The 22544-nt window shown below is 36.8% G+C and overlaps 1 protein-coding gene across 4 annotated transcripts in view; it reads left to right on the plus strand.

Moving 5' to 3' along the window:
• The window catches only part of HADHB (hydroxyacyl-CoA dehydrogenase trifunctional multienzyme complex subunit beta), a 30134-nt gene that overhangs the window by 6152 nt on the left and 1438 nt on the right, over positions 1–22544 (plus strand). For all 4 annotated transcript variants that reach the window (XM_005895692.3, XM_070379241.1, XM_005895693.3 and 1 more), the window contains 14 exons: positions 284–358; positions 467–511; positions 2760–2859; positions 7760–7804; positions 9636–9735; positions 12724–12811; positions 13950–14137; positions 14470–14650; positions 15190–15311; positions 18247–18326; positions 18404–18451; positions 19149–19236; positions 19556–19630; positions 20201–20365. In XM_005895692.3, coding sequence (XP_005895754.1) covers positions 292–358; positions 467–511; positions 2760–2859; positions 7760–7804; positions 9636–9735; positions 12724–12811; positions 13950–14137; positions 14470–14650; positions 15190–15311; positions 18247–18326; positions 18404–18451; positions 19149–19236; positions 19556–19630; positions 20201–20365 — 1392 coding nt within the window. In that variant the 5' untranslated portion in view covers positions 284–291. The remainder of the gene's footprint in view (positions 1–283; positions 359–466; positions 512–2759; positions 2860–7759; positions 7805–9635; positions 9736–12723; positions 12812–13949; positions 14138–14469; positions 14651–15189; positions 15312–18246; positions 18327–18403; positions 18452–19148; positions 19237–19555; positions 19631–20200; positions 20366–22544) is intronic.

The raw sequence follows: 22544 nt of genomic DNA on the forward strand, positions 1-22544 counted from the left end.
AGTTACTCAATTCCTGTATACTTCAGTTTCTAATCTCACAAAAAGTACAATAATCATGCTTACTTCACAGGTCCTTATGAGAATTAATGATTAGATTAGTGGTTTGCATGTTATGAAAGCTATGTCTACATAGCTATAATATTAGGGGAAAGGTAGTTGGTAATAGAGTAAATTTTTAAGTATTTTATAGTAACCCATGGGTGAGATATCAGAGATCATAGCCTACAGTTTAAACTGCAGGTTGTTCAAATAACCCAGAAAGTCTTTTTGTTTTCTTTTTCAGATTTCAGAATGACTTCCCTCTTGACTTACACTTTAAAAAATCTTCCCAATACATCAAAATGGGCCCTCAGATTTTGTAAGTTTCATTTGTTCTTTGTTTTTAAGATTAGACTTGAATGTGTAAGCATCTTGTGCAAACATGGAATTGTACTGCTTTTTGTAAACACTTGATTTTGTCTTCCAGGTATGAGACCTCTGAGCAGTTCCTCCCAGCTACAAGCTGCCGCAGGTACAGTAATTTGTAAAAAATAAAAATATTTCTGATTTAAAAGTTAGATTATAGGATCTAGATTTGTGAATTTTGAATAAAAACAAAAACTAATTTTCTAACTCTCCCCTTTTTATGATCAATAAGAACATCACTGTTGCCTTCAAATTAAAACAATACAGGACCAATCAGTAATGATAGTGCATGGTGTAAGGTGGCTTGAGGATGTTGGCAGGAGGCTTCTTTCTGGGATCTGGAGCCTATGGAGTCACTGAGGTTCTGTGTTTGTTCATTTGTTCTTTGTTAGTTTGCTCAGGTTCTGGTTGGTTAGTTTACTCAGCTACGGGCTGTCAGTCCTAAAGATGCGTGTGTGCGAGTCACTCATGTCCAACTCTTTGTGGCCTCACAGGTTGTAGCTCACCAGGCTCCTTTGTTCATGGGATTGTCCCAGGCAAGAATAATGGAGTGGGTTGCCATTTCCTCCTCCAGGGGCTCTTCCTGACCCAGGGATCTAACCGGTGTCTCCTGCATTGGCAGGTGGATTCTTTCCCGCTAAGCCACCAGGGAAGCCCCAGTCCTAAAAATGATTGTGAAGCCAAAAGTTAACTTTTTACACTTTCAGTGACAGGCTTCTGTTACTGAGTATCATCTTAGTGCATGTGCAAGAGGATGCATACCTGAAATAGGTGTGACTAGTTAATAAAAGAAGGTTGTTTAGTCAATATGAAGTGAAAAAAGAAATTTGTTGATACTATATGGTCTTTTAGACCCTTGGTAAACCCAGCGGATTAGGCTTCTTCACTGTTGAATACATACTTTTGTAGAACCTGCGGTAGTTTTGTATATTCACTTGCCTGGGTCCTATATTGATCTATGACTTCTGATTTTGGTCTTGTTGTGGTATTTCTACCTGGATAATCACTTAATTAAAAAAAATACCTTACCAAGATTCAGAAGAACTCTGCTTTGATTCAGTTCTACTTCTTTCTGGGCAGTTTGACCTTCAACTCATCATGTCATTTCCCTGCTTTATAGTTTTTTATCTAACAAAGAATAATAATTTTAGCCATGTTAACCTCAAGTAGTTATTAAGATATCTCAAACACTTTGAAATCTGTAAATTCAGTGGAAATACAAGATGATATTTTATATTGTTTTACATATAGTGTATTCCCAGGGGTCTGTTATTTAATCCCACCCAGAAAAGTTTCATGTTGTCATATAAAAAATATATTTTCTTTGGCTTCTAAACTCTAACTAGAATATAGATATGTATTAACCTCACAAAGAATAATAATAATTCCTTTCCATCTCATTTCACATTTCACCTAATTCTAATGTTTACTCAGAAATTCTTATTGCAGTCACACAGATAGATCTGTTTCTTGCCAGCTGGGAGAAAGTCACATTGAATACCACGTTAAATACCATTTTTCTGGCATTTAGAATATTCTTATTTATATTGCTCTTAAACAGTTTTTGTGTTTCTCTCTCCCCAACTATATTGTAAACCTTTGTGAGACTTAAGCCTTGTCATGTTACTGGTGTTTAACACTGTCCTACAAGTGGTTTGTTTTAACATTGATGTTGATAGTGGTACAAGAGGGCACATGTTAAGACAAAGGAATGTGATCAGCTGATTTGATGGGAGGAAAAGGGAATGTACTCGTGCTGAACAGGCTTTAGTTTGCAATAGGGCAGCAGAGGGCATAAAGACGGAACTTGGGTTTTACTTTCCATATTTTAGTATTATTTATTTTTTTCTTTTTTAACCACCACTCATGTTTTGTTTTTTTAATTAAAACATTAGAGAAAGGTTGCTTTTTAGATGTTACAAAATAGCTACACAAATTGAGTCAGACAGAGTCAGGAAGCGTGCTAGGTTTTTGTCAAATTGCAGTAGTCACCAACCAGATGCCTTTATTTCTACATAGAAAAGCAAGAGTATTAAGGTATTAAGGGCAGACTTAATTGGTTGCTTTCAGTGAAATGGATTGTCAAGCACTTGATAAAAATAATTTGTTAATGGCATAAGTGATATTATCACTAGGTATAATCTCTATATTTGCCTTAAATTTTATTTGGAAACTTGAAAATGCTCACTAATTTCTTAATCCTTTTTTTTTTAGTTGTAGTGGTTTGGTAAATGACTAATGCAATTTGGCATGGAGTGATAAAATCCCTCTTAGAATGTCTATCTTTAAAAATGTAAAAACTTACCTGACTTCTTGTATTTTAATTAATTTTTTCTCTGAACTTTATCTTAAAGCTTCCCAGACTAAATCGAAAAAAACCCTAGCCAAACCCAACATAAGGAATATTGTGGTGGTGGATGGTGTTCGCACTCCATTTTTGCTATCAGGCACTTCGTAAGTATGAAATGATTCTGTTACTTGTTATTCCTTTTTTTCTTTTTTCTCTCCAGCTGTATTGAAGTATGATTAACAAATAAAAACTGCATATATTTAGGTTATACAATGTGATTGTTTTTTAAGGAATACAATGTGACGATTCAATGCATATTGTTGTTCAGTCACTAAGTTGTGTCCGACTCTCTGCAACACCATGGACTGCAGCACGCTGGGCTTCCCTGTCCTTCACTATCTCCTGGAGTTTGCTCATGCTCACGTCCTTTGAGTCAGTGATACCATCCAACCATCTTATTTTCTGTTGCCCCCTTCTCCTGCCCTCAGTCTTTCTCAGCATCAGGGTCTTTTCCAGTGAGTTGGCTCTTCGCATCAGGTGGCCAAAGTTTTGGAGGTTCAGCTTCAACTCAGTTATTCCAATGAATTGTCGAGGTTGATTTCATTTAGGATTGACTGGTTTGATCTTGCTGTCCAAGGAACTGTTAAGAGTCTTCTCCAGGACCACAGTTTGAAAACATCAATTCTTTGGCACTTGGCCTTCTTTATGATTCAACTCTCATACCCGTACATGACTACTTGAAAAACCATACCTTTGACTATATGGACCTTTGTGGGCAAAATGACGTCTCTGCTTTTTAATACACTGTTGAGGTTTGTCATAGCTTTTCTTCCGAAGAGCAAGCTTCTTTTAATTTCATGGCTGCAGTCACCATCCGAGTGGTTTTGGAGCTCAAGAAAGTAAAGTCTGTCACTGTTTCCCTTTTTTCCCCATCTATTTGCATGAAGTGATGGGACTGAATGCCATGATCTTAACTTTTTGAATGCTTACATTTAAGCCAGCTTTTTCACTCTTGCACCTTCATCAAGAGGCTGTTTAGTTCCTCTTTGCTTTCTGCCATTAGAGTGGTGTCCTCTGCGTATCTGAGGTTGTTAATGTTTCTCAAGGCAATCTTGATGCCAGCCTGTGATTCATCCAGCCCAGTACTTCACATGATGTACTCTGCATATAAGTTAAATAAAGAGAGTGACAATATACAGTCTTGATGTACCCCTTTCGCAATTTTGAACCAATCTGTTGTTCCACGTCTGGTTCTGTTGCTTCTTGACCTACATTTAATGTGTATCTACATTGTGAAATGATTACCACAATCAAGTTAATTAACACATCCATCACCCCATATAGTTTATTTATTCCTTCTTTTAAGGTGTTTTCAAAAGGAACCTTTGTGAATTAACCCAGTAGGTAATACTGTTGCTGAAAGTGTTAGTCACTTAGTTGTGTCCAATGCTTTGTGACCATGTGGACTGTAGCCCGCCAGGCTCCTCTGTCCATGGAATTCTCCAGGCAAGAATACTGGAGTGGGTTGCTATTCCCTTCTCCTGGGATTTTCCCAACCCAGGCATTGAACCCAGGTCTCCTGGATTGTAGGCAGATACTTTACCATCTGAACCACCAAGGAAGCCCCTAATAATATTGCTGGTCAACTAATATATAAACAATATTTTCATGAAATTAATACAGAATAAGGCAAGTCAGTAGTGAAATAGAGTGGCAGAATCTGTTTTTCATCTTTTCTCATGAGCTAGTCTAGTGTAGTGTTAGACTAAACTAGCTGTATTTTGAAAACCTAGTGTGGAACTAGGTAGCTTGCTTCCAACAGATGCCCTTTCCTCATCTGGAGAGAAGTACATTGTTTCTGTGCCTCTTCAGAAGTTTAAATACTGAGGCCGTGGGCCCATGGGCATCTTGAAGGGACTTTAATCTGCTGCTTTGGCTTTCTGGAAGTTATCAGAATTGGAGTTGATGGACTGGTCCAAATCCTGGTATAGCACAACCCCAAATATATGGAATAACAATGGTCCTAGACCAACCTTCAAGGCCCCCAGAACCTAACTACTGTTCCCCCTAGACTTCCTTTCTCCTTTTCTGTTCCCCACTGAGGCCCAGTCTTTCTAAAAATTGATGATGGACTTTGGGAACTAAGTGAAAATTAAATGAAACATTTAGTTGTATTCTGTTAAGATTTTTTGATGTTCATGTTTTGAACTAGCAGTCACTAACTTAAAAATAAGCTAAGAAAAGTTGAGTATCTGTTAAAATTAATGAGACCTTTCTATACTAATATGAAAAAATCTTGAAGATACGTTAGGTGTAAAAAGCAAAGTTCAGAGCATTGTGTATAATGCCACCATTTATGGAAGATACAGATGTGTGTGTGCATGTGTGTGTATGTATATGTATGTGCACGCATGCATGCATGTACATACAGAAACAAGAAACATTCATTTTTAAATAGTGGTTTAGGACCTAGAGAATATCTTCTTAGGTAAGTAAATGGTGAAGATTCTTCACCCTCTTTTCTCAATATAATAACTTTCTTGTATGGACACAACAGTAGTAAGAATAAGAACCTGAAGCTTTAGCAGCAGAGTGGATCCTTATTGTACTTAGCAGCAGCAGGGTAGGAAAAGAAACTTCCATCAAGAGAAGAAAATTCTTGACTAGAAAGGCCATTTTGTGGTAAAGGCTGTTTGTATACTGTGTAGAAGTTTGATTCCAACTGTTTGACTAGCTGTTAAAAAAACATGAACATGCTCAAAGATATCATTTACACATTTCCTTTGATAGTTGGTATCAAACTACCAAAGGTGAAATTTGAGATATTCAGCACATTGGTATAGGCTATATTCCTTTTGTTATTTTTTATTAGTATGTTTTAGTTTAATTTAGAATCCTAATTGAGGAAGAAGATAAAGTTCATGAGTAATTTAGTAGCACAGAGAAGAATGTTGAGTAATGGTAGGCAAATATAGTTAATAGAGAAGAAGGAATAAAAATTTTAAGGTACTATTCATGTGCAAAACAAAAATGACTAAAAATAATACAAAGAGAAGAATTTATAAAGAAGACAAATAGTTAAATCATATTATTAATCTTATGATTGAGGTAAAAATGAGTCTTCTAAAATAGAAAATGACTTTCTAGATGGAAAAAGATCTTTTTCTGTTTAATTTGAAGAAGCTTTGCTTTCAACTTGTGTCACTTGAAAGACCTATAGGTCTTTTGGAAATATTTTGGAAGCACTCTTAGGAATATACTCCAGCCGTGGCATGTGGGAATCTTTCAGCATCCTGGCTGAGAGGGAGTTATAGGAGCATGAGAAGAAAAATTGTAAAATGATAGATAATTGTGGTTTAGGCATTTTAAAATTGATACACTTTTGCCCAAGTTACTCTGCTCTAAATTGTAGGGAACTGGTTTTCCCTATAAAAGATTTTTAAAATCACTGATGTGGGGAGGGAGGAGGGAGGAGGGTTCAGAATGGGGAACACATGTATACCTGTGGTGGATTTATTTTGATATTTGGCAAAACTAATACAATTATGTAAAGTTTAAAAATAAAATTAAATTTAAAAAAATAAAATAAAATCACTGATGGTTCTTCTAGTTATTCACAGTAAAAATAAAAACATTTCTGAATTTTCAGGTTTTAATTTTCAGGAATTTAAAGAATAAATATTCTTATTTAATCCAGATGCATCTGGAACATTTCAGTTCCAGGAAGTAAAGAAATGCTTAGAAAAAGGGGCATGCCAAAAAAACACAGGGCCAACCTAAAATAACTTCCAATGACAAAAATTAGGAAAATTTGATTAATAAAATAAATTATAATAGTATAATATTATACTATAACTCAAAACATGAGATATCTATGACTCCAATCTGATATAAATAAATGATTGAATAAAGAAATAAAAGAGAAAAGACAAGTCTTTCTTCAGTTTCAATTAATAAATACAGAAGGAATGAGGAAAATAGATAAATCATCACAGGAATAGCTGCTGCAACCAGGATCTAGGAATGAATGCTAAAATTCGTGGGTGAGAAAGGTTAAGAAGGAACAAGATATTGGCATAGCCTCAATTCTCTCTCTTGAAATATTTATTAACTACTGTGAGGATTTTAACATGTGTCCACAAATTCTTTGTTACTTTTTCCACTAGGAAGTGGAACTTAATTCTTCCCTTGAGTAAGGGCCAGAAGTGACTCTCTTCTAATAAATTGAGTTCAGAAAGGGAAAAATAATGAAGAAAACTGGCAGACACTGCTTCAACTAAGTGATCGAGTTAGTATCACTAGAAAGAAGTCATGTTGCTATCAAGTTCACTCTGATAAGAAGCAGAGGGTATTTTACCTCTGTGATACTCTTCCCTGGTGTCCATAACCCCAGTCTTCCAAGTGTCAAGGTCAAGGAGGATAAGGAAAGACTGAGAAACTGTCACACACTGGAGGAGATTAAGGAAGCATGACAAGTAAATACATGGATTGGAACCTGGAACAGACCAGTAATAGGGAATTAGTGGAAAAACTGATGTGGTCAGATCAAGCTTATCGAGTAGTATTGTGCTGGTGTTAATTTCTTAGTTTTGACAAGTGCATCATGTTTACATAAGATTAGCATTAGAGGAAGCTGGATGAAAGGTATGAAGGAACTCTGTTCTATCTTTCCAATTCTTTGTAAAACCTCAGATAATTTCAAAACAAAGTTTTCTTTAAAAGTCCTAATATATCCCTCATGTCCCTTTAGACATCACAAAATAACTAAAGAATTTTTTAAAAATAAAATAAAAGGGAACTTAAAACAGTGGGGTTTAGTTTTAAAGAATATTTGCCAATGTCATGCTAAACAGTAAGACAGTGGGCAGGATGAGTCAAGACTTGTCAGAGTTTTAAGGATGACAAATAGCAAAGTCACACTGTTACTTTGGAATGATGTTAAGTGCTTTTATATTAATAGCAACTTATAGTTAGCTTATTTCTTTAGATATTTCAAATAGAATGAAAAACATTTTTTATTAAAGCTCTAGGCTTTTGGTTAAATGATTTATTTTCTTCCTCCAGATATAAAGACCTGATGCCACATGATTTGGCTAGAGCAGCACTTTCGTAAGTAAATGCAGTTGCATTTTAGATCTTATTTACATTTGAAATAGCATGTCTAATAGAATTCCCATAGCTAAGATATGTTAACTTTATGTGGTGAGAAAAAACACTTAGTAGATTTTATAAGATTCATATAGTCTTCATTTTAGCCATGTGTGCTACACAAATTCAAGCAGGTGGTGAATGTCAGTGATCTTTATTTTGCAGGCTTGACGATCTCTTGGCATGATAGTATTCCTTAACGTACTGTAGCTAGCTGCAGATTATAGTGTAGGACTAGATCAGGCTAAAAACCAATATGTATATTTAATGGTTACCTCAGAAACTTCATTACTATATGAGGATAGCTGAACAGATTATGCAAATACAGATGCAGAACCTGTGTATACAGAAGACCAACTGTACTATGCCATTTTTACCTAATGGACATAAGCATCCTCAGAATTTCGTATCCCTGGTGGGGTGGGGGTGGAGGTGTGTATTTATCTAGAAAGAAGCCTAGAATGAGACATGAAGATTCCTCATTTTAGTTTTAGTAATTGTTATCATTTTGCCAATGGTGCTATGCTTAGTCGCTCAGTCATGTCCAACTCTTTGAGACCCCATGGACTGTAGCCCATCAGGACCCTCTGTCCATGGGGGTTCTCCAGGCAAGAATACTGGAGTGGGTTGCCATGCCTTCCTCCAGGGGATCTTTTCAATCCAGGGATTGAATCCAGGTCTCCTGCTCTAATTTTTTTTTTTCCCCAGACCAGGATCTGGTCAGAATTCATATTATTATGCAAATGAATGTATATCTTTAGTCTCTTTTAATTTAGGACATCCCCCCAATCCACCCCCCATGATAATGACTTTTTGAAAGGTCCAGGCCAGATGTTTGTAGAATGTCCCACATTCTGGATGTATCTTTGTAGTAATATTTAACTTTCCTCGGTGAATTTCCTGTAAACTGAAAGTTAATGTCTAAGCTTGATTAGATTCAGGTTAAACATTTTTTGGTAAGAATGCTTCATAGGTAAAGCACATGGCTATTGCATCATGTCAAGAGGCACATGATGTGTAATGTTAAATCGAACCCTTTGGTCAGAGTGGTCAAACCACCAGATCTTTTGGTGATAAACGTGCATTTTTTTTCTTTTGCAATTAGTAAGTCATCTGTAAGGTGATATCTTAAGACCATATTCCCCAGCAACCTTTGACCAAGTGACTTTAGCATTCATTGATAATTTTTGCCTGGATTAGTTATTATGTTAGAGATTATACAATTTCGACTTTACTTATTCTTTTATTCCTCCTATATTTATTGGTTGGTATTTTTATGTAAAGAGCAGCTTTCCTTTTCAAAAAAATGATGTGGTTATATTGATATTTCAAATTTAAATTTAACATATTTGGGATTTTACTTCATCTCTTTAATTTTCTAGTTGTTTCTCTTTTCTTTTTGACTGAAAATTTTGGTTTATGTATCTGTTTTATCCTATTCCAAATTATTTTTTTCTTTCATTTTTTATTGGAATATTGTTGATTTACAGTATTAGTTTCAGGTACAACAGAGTGATTCAAAATTTTTATAGATTATATTCCAAATTATTGATGATTCTTTCTATTTAACTTCTTATTGCCAATTGAGCATCAAAAGTTGACTTTTTAAATCAGTCTTTAATTTATTTGATAATGTGCCACATGCTTGTCAAATTAAGGAAAAGATAGTCTCTACTTTTTTTAATTGAAAGTTAACCTTTTAACCAGAGTTAAGTGTAATGTTTTATGTGATGATCTGTTGCACTGTCTTGAATGTATGAAATGTTTCTTTGCTTTTAACTTCTGCTTGCAGGGGTTTGTTGCATCGGACCAGTGTCCCAAAGGATGTTGTTGATTATATCATCTTTGGCACAGTTATACAGGAGGTGAAAACAAGCAATGTGGCTAGAGAGGTGAGTCAAACTTTATGTTGTTTGAAGAGATTGATAGGAGAATCAATTTGAATTTTAGTTAATAGAATTTACTCTTTAAAAGCTATTAAAATTCACTAAAGTTATATTTAATTTAAAATGTGATTTTACTATTTGAATTATTTTATATTTAAAAAAATTATAAATCAAATGATGTACACTTTACTAGTATATGTTTATGCTATATTATAAATCAAATCAATTATTTGAGCTGGTTTTGGATATGTTTGTGTTTCTTTTAGGAAAACAGAGATTTGGGCAAAGCATGGCTGATGTGACTTTTTGTAATGTGAGATATAGCGACCTCCAATCAACTTAAAATTTCCATTTTACAGAGAACTTATTTCATACCCATGGTTTTTGTTGGAGGGAGTTGTGCTTATTCATTTGTTCCCTTTGACTAGTGGACACATAGGGCATTTTTTTTTCTTAACTAGTTCATAGAAGTTTACCTTTACCCCAGTTGGCAGAGCTCCACGTACTGTTTATTGAGCAACTGAGATAATGAGAGGCCTTGGCACTTCTGCGGCATGTCCCACAGTCATTTCGTAATGAAGACTCCAAAAACGTTTTCTGAGCTTTGTTTCCATTCGCAAGTGGCTATTTGGATAAAGTTGGCTCCAAAGCACATTTCAGTGTGCTGAGCATTTTCTGTATTTCTAGTTTGTGCTTGCCATACTATTGCGTTCAGTATAGTTGGAAGGGCTGTAACTTTCACCACTGTCAGCCAAGAGAAAGGAAAAGGAGTAGGACTGGAAGTATGTGTTTTGTCCCACCTTTTTACTCATCAGTAAATGTGCAAAAGTAAATGTTCAAACTGTTGAAGGCCTGGTGTTACTCAAGTCTACAATAATCAACTGCTATTGTATATTGTAAGGGAGGCAGGAAAGAATTAAGAACAGGAAGAGGTTTTTTTCCCCACCTCCTAATTTTTTGGAGTTTTCTTGATCTTCACACTTCTAAATGTATCAAACATGACAATTTCATGAATATATCAAATTATTCATAATACATTTTCAATTCTTATATTCTAGGGAAAAAACCAAAGTGACTCTTAAAGGAGCACTTAAAAGTAAATGTTGAATCTGTTTCAATTTTCTCTATATATCTATTCTTGATATATCTAGATATATATATCTAGCCTTATTTTTTTCTAAATTTTTTTTCTGGAAATTTTATATCCATGTGCAAATCTCAGCTATTGATTGACATGTGGTAGATCCCTCTCCTGGCCCTGTACTAATAATACTGAAGGCTGAATTCAGGGAATATAAGAATGTCTTTTTAAAGTTGTTTTGCAACCTGAAGGCTGCTGTGACTTCCAGCAAGTGTAATAATAAAATCCTGAAAGGCTTCTGATGCTGAGTTCCCATGAACCTGACTTTAATGAAAGCCTCAGCTTATTTCCCTGCTCTCCAATTTACCTAAGAGACATCTTCCTCCTTTCCCTTCATTGCACCATCTAGAGCCTAAGCTTGCCTTGAGATCTATTCAGACTTTAAATAGAAGCACGGAGACAAGGTTCACCAGCAACCACTTCTATTTAAAGTTCCTTCAGTCCTGAGAGTCACTTGGAGCCAAGGGTGTGACACTTGCTAGAAAGGATTGCATGAGGATCAGGCCAGTACGACCTGAGTGCCCTTTACCCTTGCCTTACTGGGGAGCTCTTCTCCCCTTCCCGGTGGAGACTTGCCTTTCTCTTCCTTTTGGGTTGGTTTACATCAAGAGGCTGATGTGCAGTTGCCAATAGGTACTTTTCAGCAAAGTGAAGTATAAAGCTGAAAATCAGTTAAGAAACTGAACCCTCTGATTTCGGCTTTGGAAGCATGTTAATCTTATCAAGTGATAGGAAATCTTGTATTCTGAGGATTGTTAAATAGTTTCAGAGAAAATTAATTCCCTCAATAGGAACCAGAATTTCATAGTAAGTGGTGGTGGTCGGGGACATGAGGTGTTGAGAGTTTTGTTTTTAAAGTGAAACTTTAATATTATAAAAATAAGTATTGAATATTTGATTTTTGCACCTATGCATCAGTTCTTTACATGAACAAAAATAGAATCAGGCGTTCATTGTTTTTTTTGGCAGTGTAATTAACTCAATAAATAGCATAATAAAATATTAGATATCCTTTTTCCATTTTTGCAAGATTAATGGAGGGCCTCAGTTTTTCTCAAGGTCCTTCAAATTAATTCTCTTTTGAAACACCTCTTATGTCATCTTCCTGACCAGTTTCCTTGTTTCCAGTTGTTAACTTGTCTAGTCCTTATTTTTCAGAGACTCACTTGTAGCCAAAGCAGTTTTCCAAAATTTTTTCATTCACTTGAACTCTTGGATACTTGGCATGTTTTCCAACTCGGCTTTGCTTTGGATTGACAGTGAGCTGTCTGAAATATCAGGCAGTCAGTGAAAGTAGAGATGAATGTAGAGCAAGCCAGGGACCTGTGTGGGAATCTGTTGATGAATGGTCAGTTCTTTAGAAATTATTTTCATATCTGAAAACTTTGCTTTACTTCTAAGCCTTATAACTGCAGGAACACAGGTCATGAGAATCTCACCCCATGATATATTTCATCATTCCACCAACCATATGTAGCAGGTTTACTTTAGGTCTATTTGAAAATTTAAATGAGTTAAAATCAAATTATATATTAATGTTCTTAGAAGTGCTGGGGAAAGCATTGCTAAGAGAGGAGGTGAACTGCCAGAGGACTGTAGGTTTGTATACCACACTAGAAAATCACTGCAAGGAATTTGGCAGTGCTTATTGATTAACAGCTAGATAAAAAATTCGTAAACCATTTCCATAATGGGCTTAGTTGTATTTTAAATATTCCTCTGTGAGATGTTAGCTCCTTTCCTGATTTACCATACAGTGAAGTACTGCTCACAGCATTGCTCACAGTGAAGTACTCACTCACATATTGCACTTCCTTTGTAAGTGATCATTGCATTCACTGTATTTCCTGAAGGCTGCCCTCGGAGCTGGCTTCTCTGACAAGACTCCTGCTCACACTGTCACCATGGCTTGCATCTCTTCCAACCAAGCCATGACCACAGGTATGTATTTTTTTGAAAGCAGAAGGTACATGTTGGTTCTCCTTTGTCTTTTCTATGATCATTAAACATTATTCTTAACAGAAATAAATGATCTCTGAATTTGTGTGTTTCAGAAAATACGGTAGCAGTTACATTTTTTAATTTTTGACAGTAGTTCTCCACCTTTTTCTTGCCCTCCATACCTGAGGACCACAACCATTTGTGTAATGTCTCCATCAGTAGTGTGGCTGGCTATCACAGGGATTATTAACTGCAGGGGGTGCTTCTGGATTTGAGGCAGGAGGAGTTTATCACCTGCTAGGTTTTAAGATTAGGTGATTCTAGCATGATACTCCCCCATGAAGATGGTGGCCCTCCCTCCACCATCATCATAGCAATAAATCACTGACTTGGATGGTACAGCTCTTTGCTCTACTTTTCCCCCACATCTTCGCCTTTTTATAATTATTTACAAATTCTCACAACAAACTTAGCAAATCTGTGGAACATTTTGTAACACCAGCCCTTACTGTGAAAAGACAGGAAACCTGGAAGATACAGTAATCATGTGCTCTCTTAGTGACATCAAGGCCAAGTGGCCAGTCCATCATAAAGGTGGCAGGGAATAAGCTGGAGGCAGAAATGGGGGCATTCTCCACTCTGCACAGCATGTGACTGCTTCCAGTTAGAGCAACATAGTACTTGCCAGTGGCCAAAGGGCAGAGGGCAGGGGGCTGCCTTACATCTAAAAGCCATACTTTATCTAGCTTGTAGTAGAAACTGAAATTATAGGAAAAAGAGTTGTTACCAAAACTGAAGCTGGAAACATGTGAAATATGCCACATGTTCTGCTTTAGAATATGATTTGTTTGAGAATTGGTCCAGTGGATACTTACAAAAGTTGATGTCCCTGTAGCCTGAATGAAATTTGTTTTCTCTAGTGCACTGAATGTATTTTGAGTCAGTCAAAAAAATTATCCTAATCCCTCTGAAAAGATAAAAACCTGAATTACACATGTTGTACAGTGCTAATAACTATTGTACAATTTTTAAGTCAAGCCTAAATTTAAGGGAAAAAAAAGAAGCTTAAATTACCAGAGGTCTGTTAGTTTATGCAAAAGATGCTCATGTGCATATGACCTGTGCCCATGCCCTGTAGCTGTCGGCCTCATTGCTTCCGGCCAATGTGACGTGGTCGTGGCAGGTGGTGTAGAGTTGATGTCTGACATCCCTATTCGCCATTCAAGGAAAATGAGGAAAATGATGCTGGATCTCAATAAGGCCAAGACTCTGGCTCAGCGACTCTCTATAATCTCTAAATTCAGATTGAATTTCCTATCGCCAGAGGTAAGACTCGTGAATGCTAACATAAAGACTTATGTTGCCAAAGCATCCCACTGCAGAGATTTAGATAGATAAGATGGCATGGGTTCAGTTATGTTCTATAGCTGTGAATTCTGTTAGTTACAAGGAAAGGTTAATTATTAGGTCAAGACAGAGAAAAAATAGCAGTTAGAAGATTTGAATTTGGAAGCCCCTTTTTTAGAGATGCCTTGCGGACAAAGAACTTCCCTTGTCCTAATCCTGATTGATCGTAGACTTTAACTTCCCCAGATAGCCCTAGGTGTGGTATAGCACCTGTTAACAGTGTACCTGGTCCCGAACATCTCCTTTCCCAGCTTCCTGCAGTGAGTGAGTTCTCCACCAGTGAGACCATGGGCCACTCTGCAGACCGACTGGCTGCTGCCTTTGCTATTTCTCGGGAGGAGCAGGATGAATACGCATTGCGCTCTCACAGCCTGGCCAAAAAGGCACAGGATGAAGGACTCCTTTCTGATGTTGTGCCCTTCAAAGTACCAGGTAAAACAGCTCGCTCAGCTTTGTAAAGGGAAATGCTTCTTGATATTGTTAGAGAGTTCTGAATTTCTTCTAAAACTCCAAAAACCCTAAGTGATTTTCAATGAATATTTCCAAAATACTCAGCTTTTATTCTTAAATATTGACTCAGGTTTCAATTTTTGTTGTAACATACGTAAGCATTTTAAAGAGATGTTTTGTAAGTCTCCTTTAGGTCTGGCAGATATATTTTAGTTCTTACGTGCATGCCTGTTTTTAAAGTTCTGTATTTATAAGTCTTCTGTAAAGAAGAGCCAAAAGTAAATGAATATCTTAAGAAAATAAGTGATCCTTTTTAATGTTAAATCATTTAGATTATTTCCCAAATGTCCTAAGAGTTTGCTTTCGTATTTGGTAACATCTTGATAACTATAAAGAGCCTTCTTTTTAGTGAATAGTTATGGTTTACATTTTATTTGTTCTTGTAATTTTAAAGCATATTTCTCTGTAGAAGATATATAATGCTTATTGAGCTTAGAGTTAAAAATTCCATATTTTTATAGGAAGAGATACAGTTACACAAGATAATGGGATTCGTCCTTCCTCTCTGGATCAGATGGCCAAACTAAAACCTGCATTCATCAAGCCCTATGGCACAGTGACAGCTGCAAATTCTTCTTTCCTGGTAACTATGTGTGCTATATGTGTTTACTAGTGATCTTTTATATTTGTGTATTCTCAATAGGAAAGCCTAAAATATATGTACTTGTGTGTATTACGAATAGAGACTTAAAAACATACTTACTCAGACTTCCCTGGTGGCGATGTGGATAAGAATCCACCTGCCAATGCAGGGGACACAGGTTCAATCTGTGGTCTGGGGAGATTCTGTAGGCTGTGGAGCAACTAAACTTATGCACCACAACTATTGAGCCAGAGCTCTAGAGCCCACCAGCCGCAACTACTGAGTGAGAGAGTCATTTCCTAGGCAGGTTGATAAGTCTAGGGGTCCCCAAAGAGAGAGGGGTCTGGAATTCTCAAGGAGGAAGAAAGGACAAACTTTCTTTTTTTTCCTCTACATTCCTTAGGATTATATAACAATAATGTATCCTGCCTGAGGACAGTCTCTGGATTAAACCTTCTAGCTAATCCTGTTATCTTAAAATGTAAATTATGGGAGTAGGTCTGCTGAGGTCTTTACAACCTCCAGACATTCTTTTGATTCCTTGTAACGACTAATTGGAGAGTATATAACTACATTGCTAACCCTAACACTTTCTGCCCCCTTCTAGCTTTCTCTATCTCCTTTATATTTTAATAAAACTTTAGTACACAAAAGCTCTGAGCGATCAAGCCTTGTCTCTGGCCCCGGATTGAATTCTCCTCTGGAGGCCAAGAATCCTGGCATCTTTTTGTGGTTCAGCAACAACTTTTCATGAGCCCACCTGCCACAGTTACTGTTGGCCACAGGCCACATGCCTAGAGCCTGTGCTCCACAACAAAGAGAGCCACCACAATGAGATGCCTGCCCACCACAACTGGGGAGTAGCCCCCACTTGTCACAACTAGAGAAAGCCCTCACGCAGCAACAAAGACCCAACACAGCCAAAAATAAATAGAATATACTTATCTATTACAAACACTATTAAAACAGAATCCGTTTTTAAAACCATAAAAATCACCTGATCCAGTCACCATTCTAATACAAAAACACTGTTCTCAAAAAAAAAAAAAAAAAAAAGCTGTTCTCTTCAGTCACTTCAGCAGTCAAAAAATTTTGCCTGCCTGTGCTGGGCACTGGAGGTAAAAAGAATAGTTAATTGTAGTGAGAAAGTTCTGTGATGACTGTAAGCATTGACTCTTGGAGAAGATACATAGTTGGGTGAGTAAGAGAGTCTTCTTAGAGGAGGTAATACTTGATCAGTGAATCTTGAAGGAAGGGTACAAGCCAATTTAAGAAGTGTATAAAAGGCTTTCTAGGCAAAGGGAATGGCAAATGCAACTTTGGGAGTTAGGAGAACAAAGGGCCTCTTTGGAGAAAAGCCTGGTTGGAACACAGGATATGAATTTAGGGAGTCGTCTTTGACTTGGAGGACAGGGAAACCTGGCATGCTGCAGTCCATGGGGTCACAGAGAGTCAGATACAGTTTAGCAACTGAGCAACATAAGACTTGAAAAGTAGGCAGAGAGAATGACAAGATACTTTTTCTAGTTCTGATTGTTAGAAAATTATGTTTTATGTTGACCCCCAAATTACTTTCCTATAAGCATCATGGAGTAAATCTACTCTCATTTTTGGTTGTTATTTTACTTGTATGCAGGTAGCTTCATGTCCTTGCTTGGGTTTTTTTTTCTTTCCTCCTCTATTAAATGTCCCTCTTGATTCTGCTTCTGCTTGTGAGATGTGATTTCCCTCCTTCTACCTTGGGTGCAGTCTTCAGGATATAGTTCATCTGGTCAGTGTTTCTTTTTACAGTATCATTCTCCTACCCAGACATACAGTCTAGAAAGAAACACAGGCAAATGTTTGATATATTTGACCTTGATAAATGACAATTTAATGCCTGCTCTTGAGCTTAGGAAAGGATACCTGAGGTGATTTTAACAGGATGGTGTACCACCTGGTAAAACCTGAGCAGTGAAGGACTGGTTAGGTGGTTATTTCTAAAACCAAATTGGATGATAGGTTCATATGGCATCGGTTACACTCTTGGCAGATCTGAACCCCCTTGAATACTTGTGAGGTGTGCAAAAGGTTCAGGTTTATTCATCAAAATCAGAAACACAAGTCATTAGAGGTAATACATCACAGATACATGGGTTTTCAGAGATGCTGTTAATGCACCGTATTCATTGCAGTTTTTCACAATTGCACATTGAATATAGTAATATGATGTTATTATGTATAGTCACCTGTGTTTCCAGTCTTTATGGCCACCTTATTGGTAGTGGCTGCATAGCCTCTTCAGAGTTACTGAGTTAAAAAAATATGGTCTGAAATTACGGTAGAGATTATTTTAATTTTGTCAATTCTAGAGAGTAGTTTCTTTTTCTTTGGAATTTTATGGGTTTTTTTTTTTTTTTTTTTTTTGAGCTTTTTCTTTTGAAACAGTAGTAAAGGCCTTTTGTGAGTAGTACTAATTTGTCCTCCACTTCTTCTTCGTGGTTTGCTTGTTATAGAGTCTTTAAATTGAAGAAAATCATGTACAAGCCACAGGCAAGAAACAGCTGAGAAGCAATCCAGAAAATATAAAAATAAATCAGTAAAGAAGAGATTTGGGGGAGGATTAATTCACAAAATCCCTCGTATTCTGTGCCAAAAGCAAAAAACTTCTAGTTTATTATGAATACATATTGAGTTACCAATTCTCATCATTCATTTTGATAATTATGATACTTTTTGAATAGACTTTTCTACCCTCATCTGCCCAAAATGGGTCAGTGTGTGTGTGTCAAATTGTGACTTAATGATGGATAAAATGGAAAGATTTTGTTATAGAGAGTCACTCTGTAAGTGTGATGTGTTGGTAAATTTAGGAACAGAGCATAGAAGATGGCTGAAGAAATAGCACCAGGTAGGCTGCAGTTATTTAACATTTTTGTTCCAATTAACATTTCAGACCGATGGTGCATCTGCAGTGCTGATTATGGCAGAGGAAAAAGCTCTGGCCATGGGTTATAAGCCGAAGGCATATCTGAGGTAAAGTAAGTATTCAAGTAAGTTTCCTCTGGTTTCTTTACTTTAGTACAGAGCTCACCCTTCTGTTTTTTACCTAGGGATTTCATGTACGTGTCCCAGGATCCAAAAGATCAGCTTTTACTTGGGTAGGTAGCAATGTATATTCTTGGATTATTCTAGAAAATATTGGTTACCCATGTTTATTACATAGATTTTAAAAGTATATAAAGCACTGAGTTCATAATTGTTTTGTAAGTTGGGTTTTAAAATAATAATCCTTTATGTTGTGTTATCGTTTTATAGTTTTATCACTTTTCTACTTTTTCCTATGCTTTTCTACTACAGTTATCATATATATACAACTTTATATCCTTTTTTACATTAAGATGTCATAAGCATTTTTTTATACTGCTACTTACTCTGCAACACAATTAGAATAACTTTTTATAAAACCCTCCTAATGTTTAGATAGACTCCTCTCCCTTCCTCACAAGGCTGTACCCTCACTAGCCTCCATCATGTTATTTAACTAGCCATGCCCCTTATGCTCTGCCGTTTGAGCTCTGTGTTCTTCTGGCTCTTCACATTATTAACTTGCCCTTCTCTTTTATTGTCTACTTGCTTATTATCTCTTTCTCTGAGTCTGGAATATCAACTGCAGAGGGCAGAGGCCATGTCTGTTCAGTTTACTGTTGTATCAACAACACTTTGTTTGTAGAGTAGAATCAGTGAATGAGTAGAGGACTTTCTAATAACTGTAAAATTCAGTTTGGGGAATATGAAAGAGTTCTTTAGTTTAAAATGAAAGTTTTAATATTGTATCACTAAATTTTTTCTTCTCAGACCAACGTATGCTACTCCAAAAGTTCTGGAAAAGGCAGGATTAACAATGAATGATATTGATGTTTTTGAATTTCATGAAGCTTTCTCAGTAAGTCACTTTAAAGACACATATCAAAGGACTATAATCATTTAATATGTGTGAAACAAGTAGAGCTTTATGTTTGAAGTACTGACTTAACACTACTGGGAGGAAATCCAGGGCTACACCCACAGTGTTGAAAAACATATCTTTTGAAGCTATTTCTTTGAGGCCCTTCAGAAGTATCAGGTTGTTTCTTTAGAAAATATTCATGGAAAACTGATATAAAGGTTTCCTTAGCTCTAAAGTTAGACAAACTCATGCAAAAAAGAAAGCCTTGAGGGATTTTACTACAAGAAGGTCTTTATTGAGTTATTTTCCTTTCTAGGGTCAGATTTTGGCTAATTTGAAGGCCATGGATTCTGATTGGTTTGCACAAAACTACATGGGTAGAAAAGCCAAGGTAAGTTTCTGGTTAAAAATATGCTTGAGGAAAAAAAAGATATGCTTGAGGGATTTTCCTGGCAGTCCAGTGGTTAAGGCTCCATGCTTCCACTGCATGGGATGTGGGTTCTATCCCTGGTGAGGGAATTAAGATCCTGTATGCCACACAGTGTGGGCCCCCCCCCCACCAGAAAAAACCTTTGAATTTCCAAAGCACTATGATATTTGGAGCTTTAATACCTGCTAATAAAAATATGAAGAGGAAGGCTGCTGCTTCTTAGGAAAATTTTTGTGTGTTATTTCATGTATTTATTTCTTAGTTGAAAAATACCTCCTGGAAATTCTTTGGAAAAAATAAAAGCAAAAACTCAAATTGTCTTTTGTTTATCCACTCTGATGTCAGATGAAAAATAAACAGGGCTCTTGGCTTTCAGAATTGATTTGGAATTTCTTTTGTAGTCAAATAGCATATGGTGGGTCTTTAAGAAAGTTATTTCCTTCTATTGCTATTACTTCCTGTTACTCAGAGCCTGGCCTGATTTTTAAGTAAATTCACCTTTTTATTTGTGTTTATTTTTGTGGGAGCCAGGTTGGATTGCCTCCTTTGGAGAAGTTTAACAACTGGGGTGGATCACTGTCTCTGGGGCACCCATTTGGAGCCACTGGCTGTCGGTTGGTCATGGCAGCTGCCAACAGGTTACGGAAGGAAGGAGGCCAGTATGGTCTAGTAGCTGCCTGTGCAGCTGGAGGGCAGGTAGGTCACAGAAGCTTAATAGGAGTTTCCAGAAAGTTATTTTCTGGAAACAAACTCATCCAAGAATGTTTGATTTATCTTAATTCGATACAGTCTTAGAGTGATTTTTCTGATGACACACAACTGGGGAAAAAAAGCCCATTTTTGAGGGCTGGGGAGTACAACTTCAATCCTGAGAGTACTTTGAATGAAAGAAGCTATTTAAATCCAAAATTTTTTCCCCCTAAAATAATGTTTACAGGTTTTATTTATAAAAGTTACATGTGCTCATTATGGAAATGATGGAAAATACAAAAAGTATGTAGAAAATAAGACTAGAATCACTTATAATCTCATCAGACACTATCATTAATCATACTTTGATATATTTTCTTCTTTAATAATAAAATTTTATTCAGTCACCTTGAGACCTTATCTATAAAATCTCTCCAAGAGGAAAACTGTCTTTCTTGAGAAGTAAACTATACAATGGAGAATTAATTTACCTCTGGATAACTTATTGCTATTTAGCTGGGGAAAATTTTGTTTTCTACAGGTTTTTTCTATCTGTTTTACTTGTGTTACCGACAAAACTTCCTACCTGTAGCGTTTCACTGTGGGACTACAATCCAAAGGAAGGCTGGCTGTAATCTGGTTTTTTTTTTTTAACCCTGCTGGAAACAGATTTGATTTTTCACCAGATAATAGAATCTATCTGTTGCTGACCAAGATGAATAAGATATGTAAAAGTATAAACATCTTGCATTTAAAAGCCTTTATTTATAGCTTTTCCTCAGAGACTTTGAAAAAGCAAGGGGTCAGTTATTTTTAGGTTAGAATCTTTTAGACTTCATGATTGGAAGTATTTCTAATCTGGGTAACTTCGTTTACGGAAAACCATGGTTGGTCGGGACTGGAGCCCTCCTTATCTTTCTATGCCAAGATTCACTGGGGGAGATAACTGGTGCACAATGCTGTACATAGTGCGTAGTCCACACCAGTCAGTGTCCTTTGGTTTTGAGTGTTTGTTCCCTAATTTTTTAATCTAGCACATAGAGGATTAGTAACCTAATGCTAGATGGTTTGCAAATGAACAAAGAATAATATCCAATGTTATTACTTTCCTCTAGAAGTTTAAGTGTAGTGAGGAAGGAGATGATGCATTCTAGACACTAGATTCAACTTGGCATTGTTTCATTGAGAGCCAAGTGAGTGCTGTATAGACATGATTAGATCAGAGGAGGAATCCGTCATTGGATCTAGAGCAGGATTTCTCAGCTTTGGCACTAGTAACACTTTGGGCTAGGTAATTTTTTGTTTGGCTGGCAGGATTGTGCTGTGTGTTGTAGCGTGTTTAGCATGGTCTCTGTCCACTAGATAACAGTAGCAAACAACCCCCCTCATTACCCCCTCTCCCTGTCTCACCATATACACACAGCTGGGACAATCAGAAATATCTCCAGACAGTGCTGAATGTCCTCTGGGGAGGGTGGGGAGCAAAATCACTGCAGTTGGGCATCACTGATGTAGAATACTATAATAGATTTGGGACATGAAAATAACACAGCTTAAATAAAACAGGAGAAGGAATATTCTAACTTATTATGTATCCTTCTAGGACAACCCCAAGTCAGTCAGACCTTCCCACCCCTGTTCTTTTGTTTGATTGTGCCTGTATCAAGGGCATTTAACAGTTTGTTTTGAACTACAGTGTATACTAGATTGAGGATAGAAACCACGTAACAAAACTTTGTACCCACACAGTGTTTAACTCGGTGCCTTGTAAATAATAGTTCCTTAATAAATACTCCAGTACTTTGGCCACCTCATGCGAAGAGTTGACTCATTGGAAAAGACTCTGATGCTGGGAGGGATTGGGGGCAGGAGGAGAAGGGGACGACAGAGGATGAGATGGTTGGATGGCATCACTGACTTGATGGACGTGAGTCTGAGTGAACTCCAGGAGTTGGTGATGAACAGGGAGGCTTGGCATGCTGGGATTCATGCGGTCACGAAGAGTCAGACACGACTGAGCGACTGAACTGAATAAATACTGTGGGGATTGAATTGAATCTAGAAGTAGGGAGATTAGTTAAACTGTTAACTGGATTGATAACAGTCCAGAAGAAAGAATGATTATGATTATCAGATAGGATTTAGACTCGTGACATCATACATTCCTATACTAGGGTTAAACTAG

Source organism: Bos mutus, chromosome 11 (genome assembly GCF_027580195.1).
Source record: "Bos mutus isolate GX-2022 chromosome 11, NWIPB_WYAK_1.1, whole genome shotgun sequence".
Lineage (NCBI taxonomy): Eukaryota > Metazoa > Chordata > Mammalia > Artiodactyla > Bovidae > Bos > Bos mutus.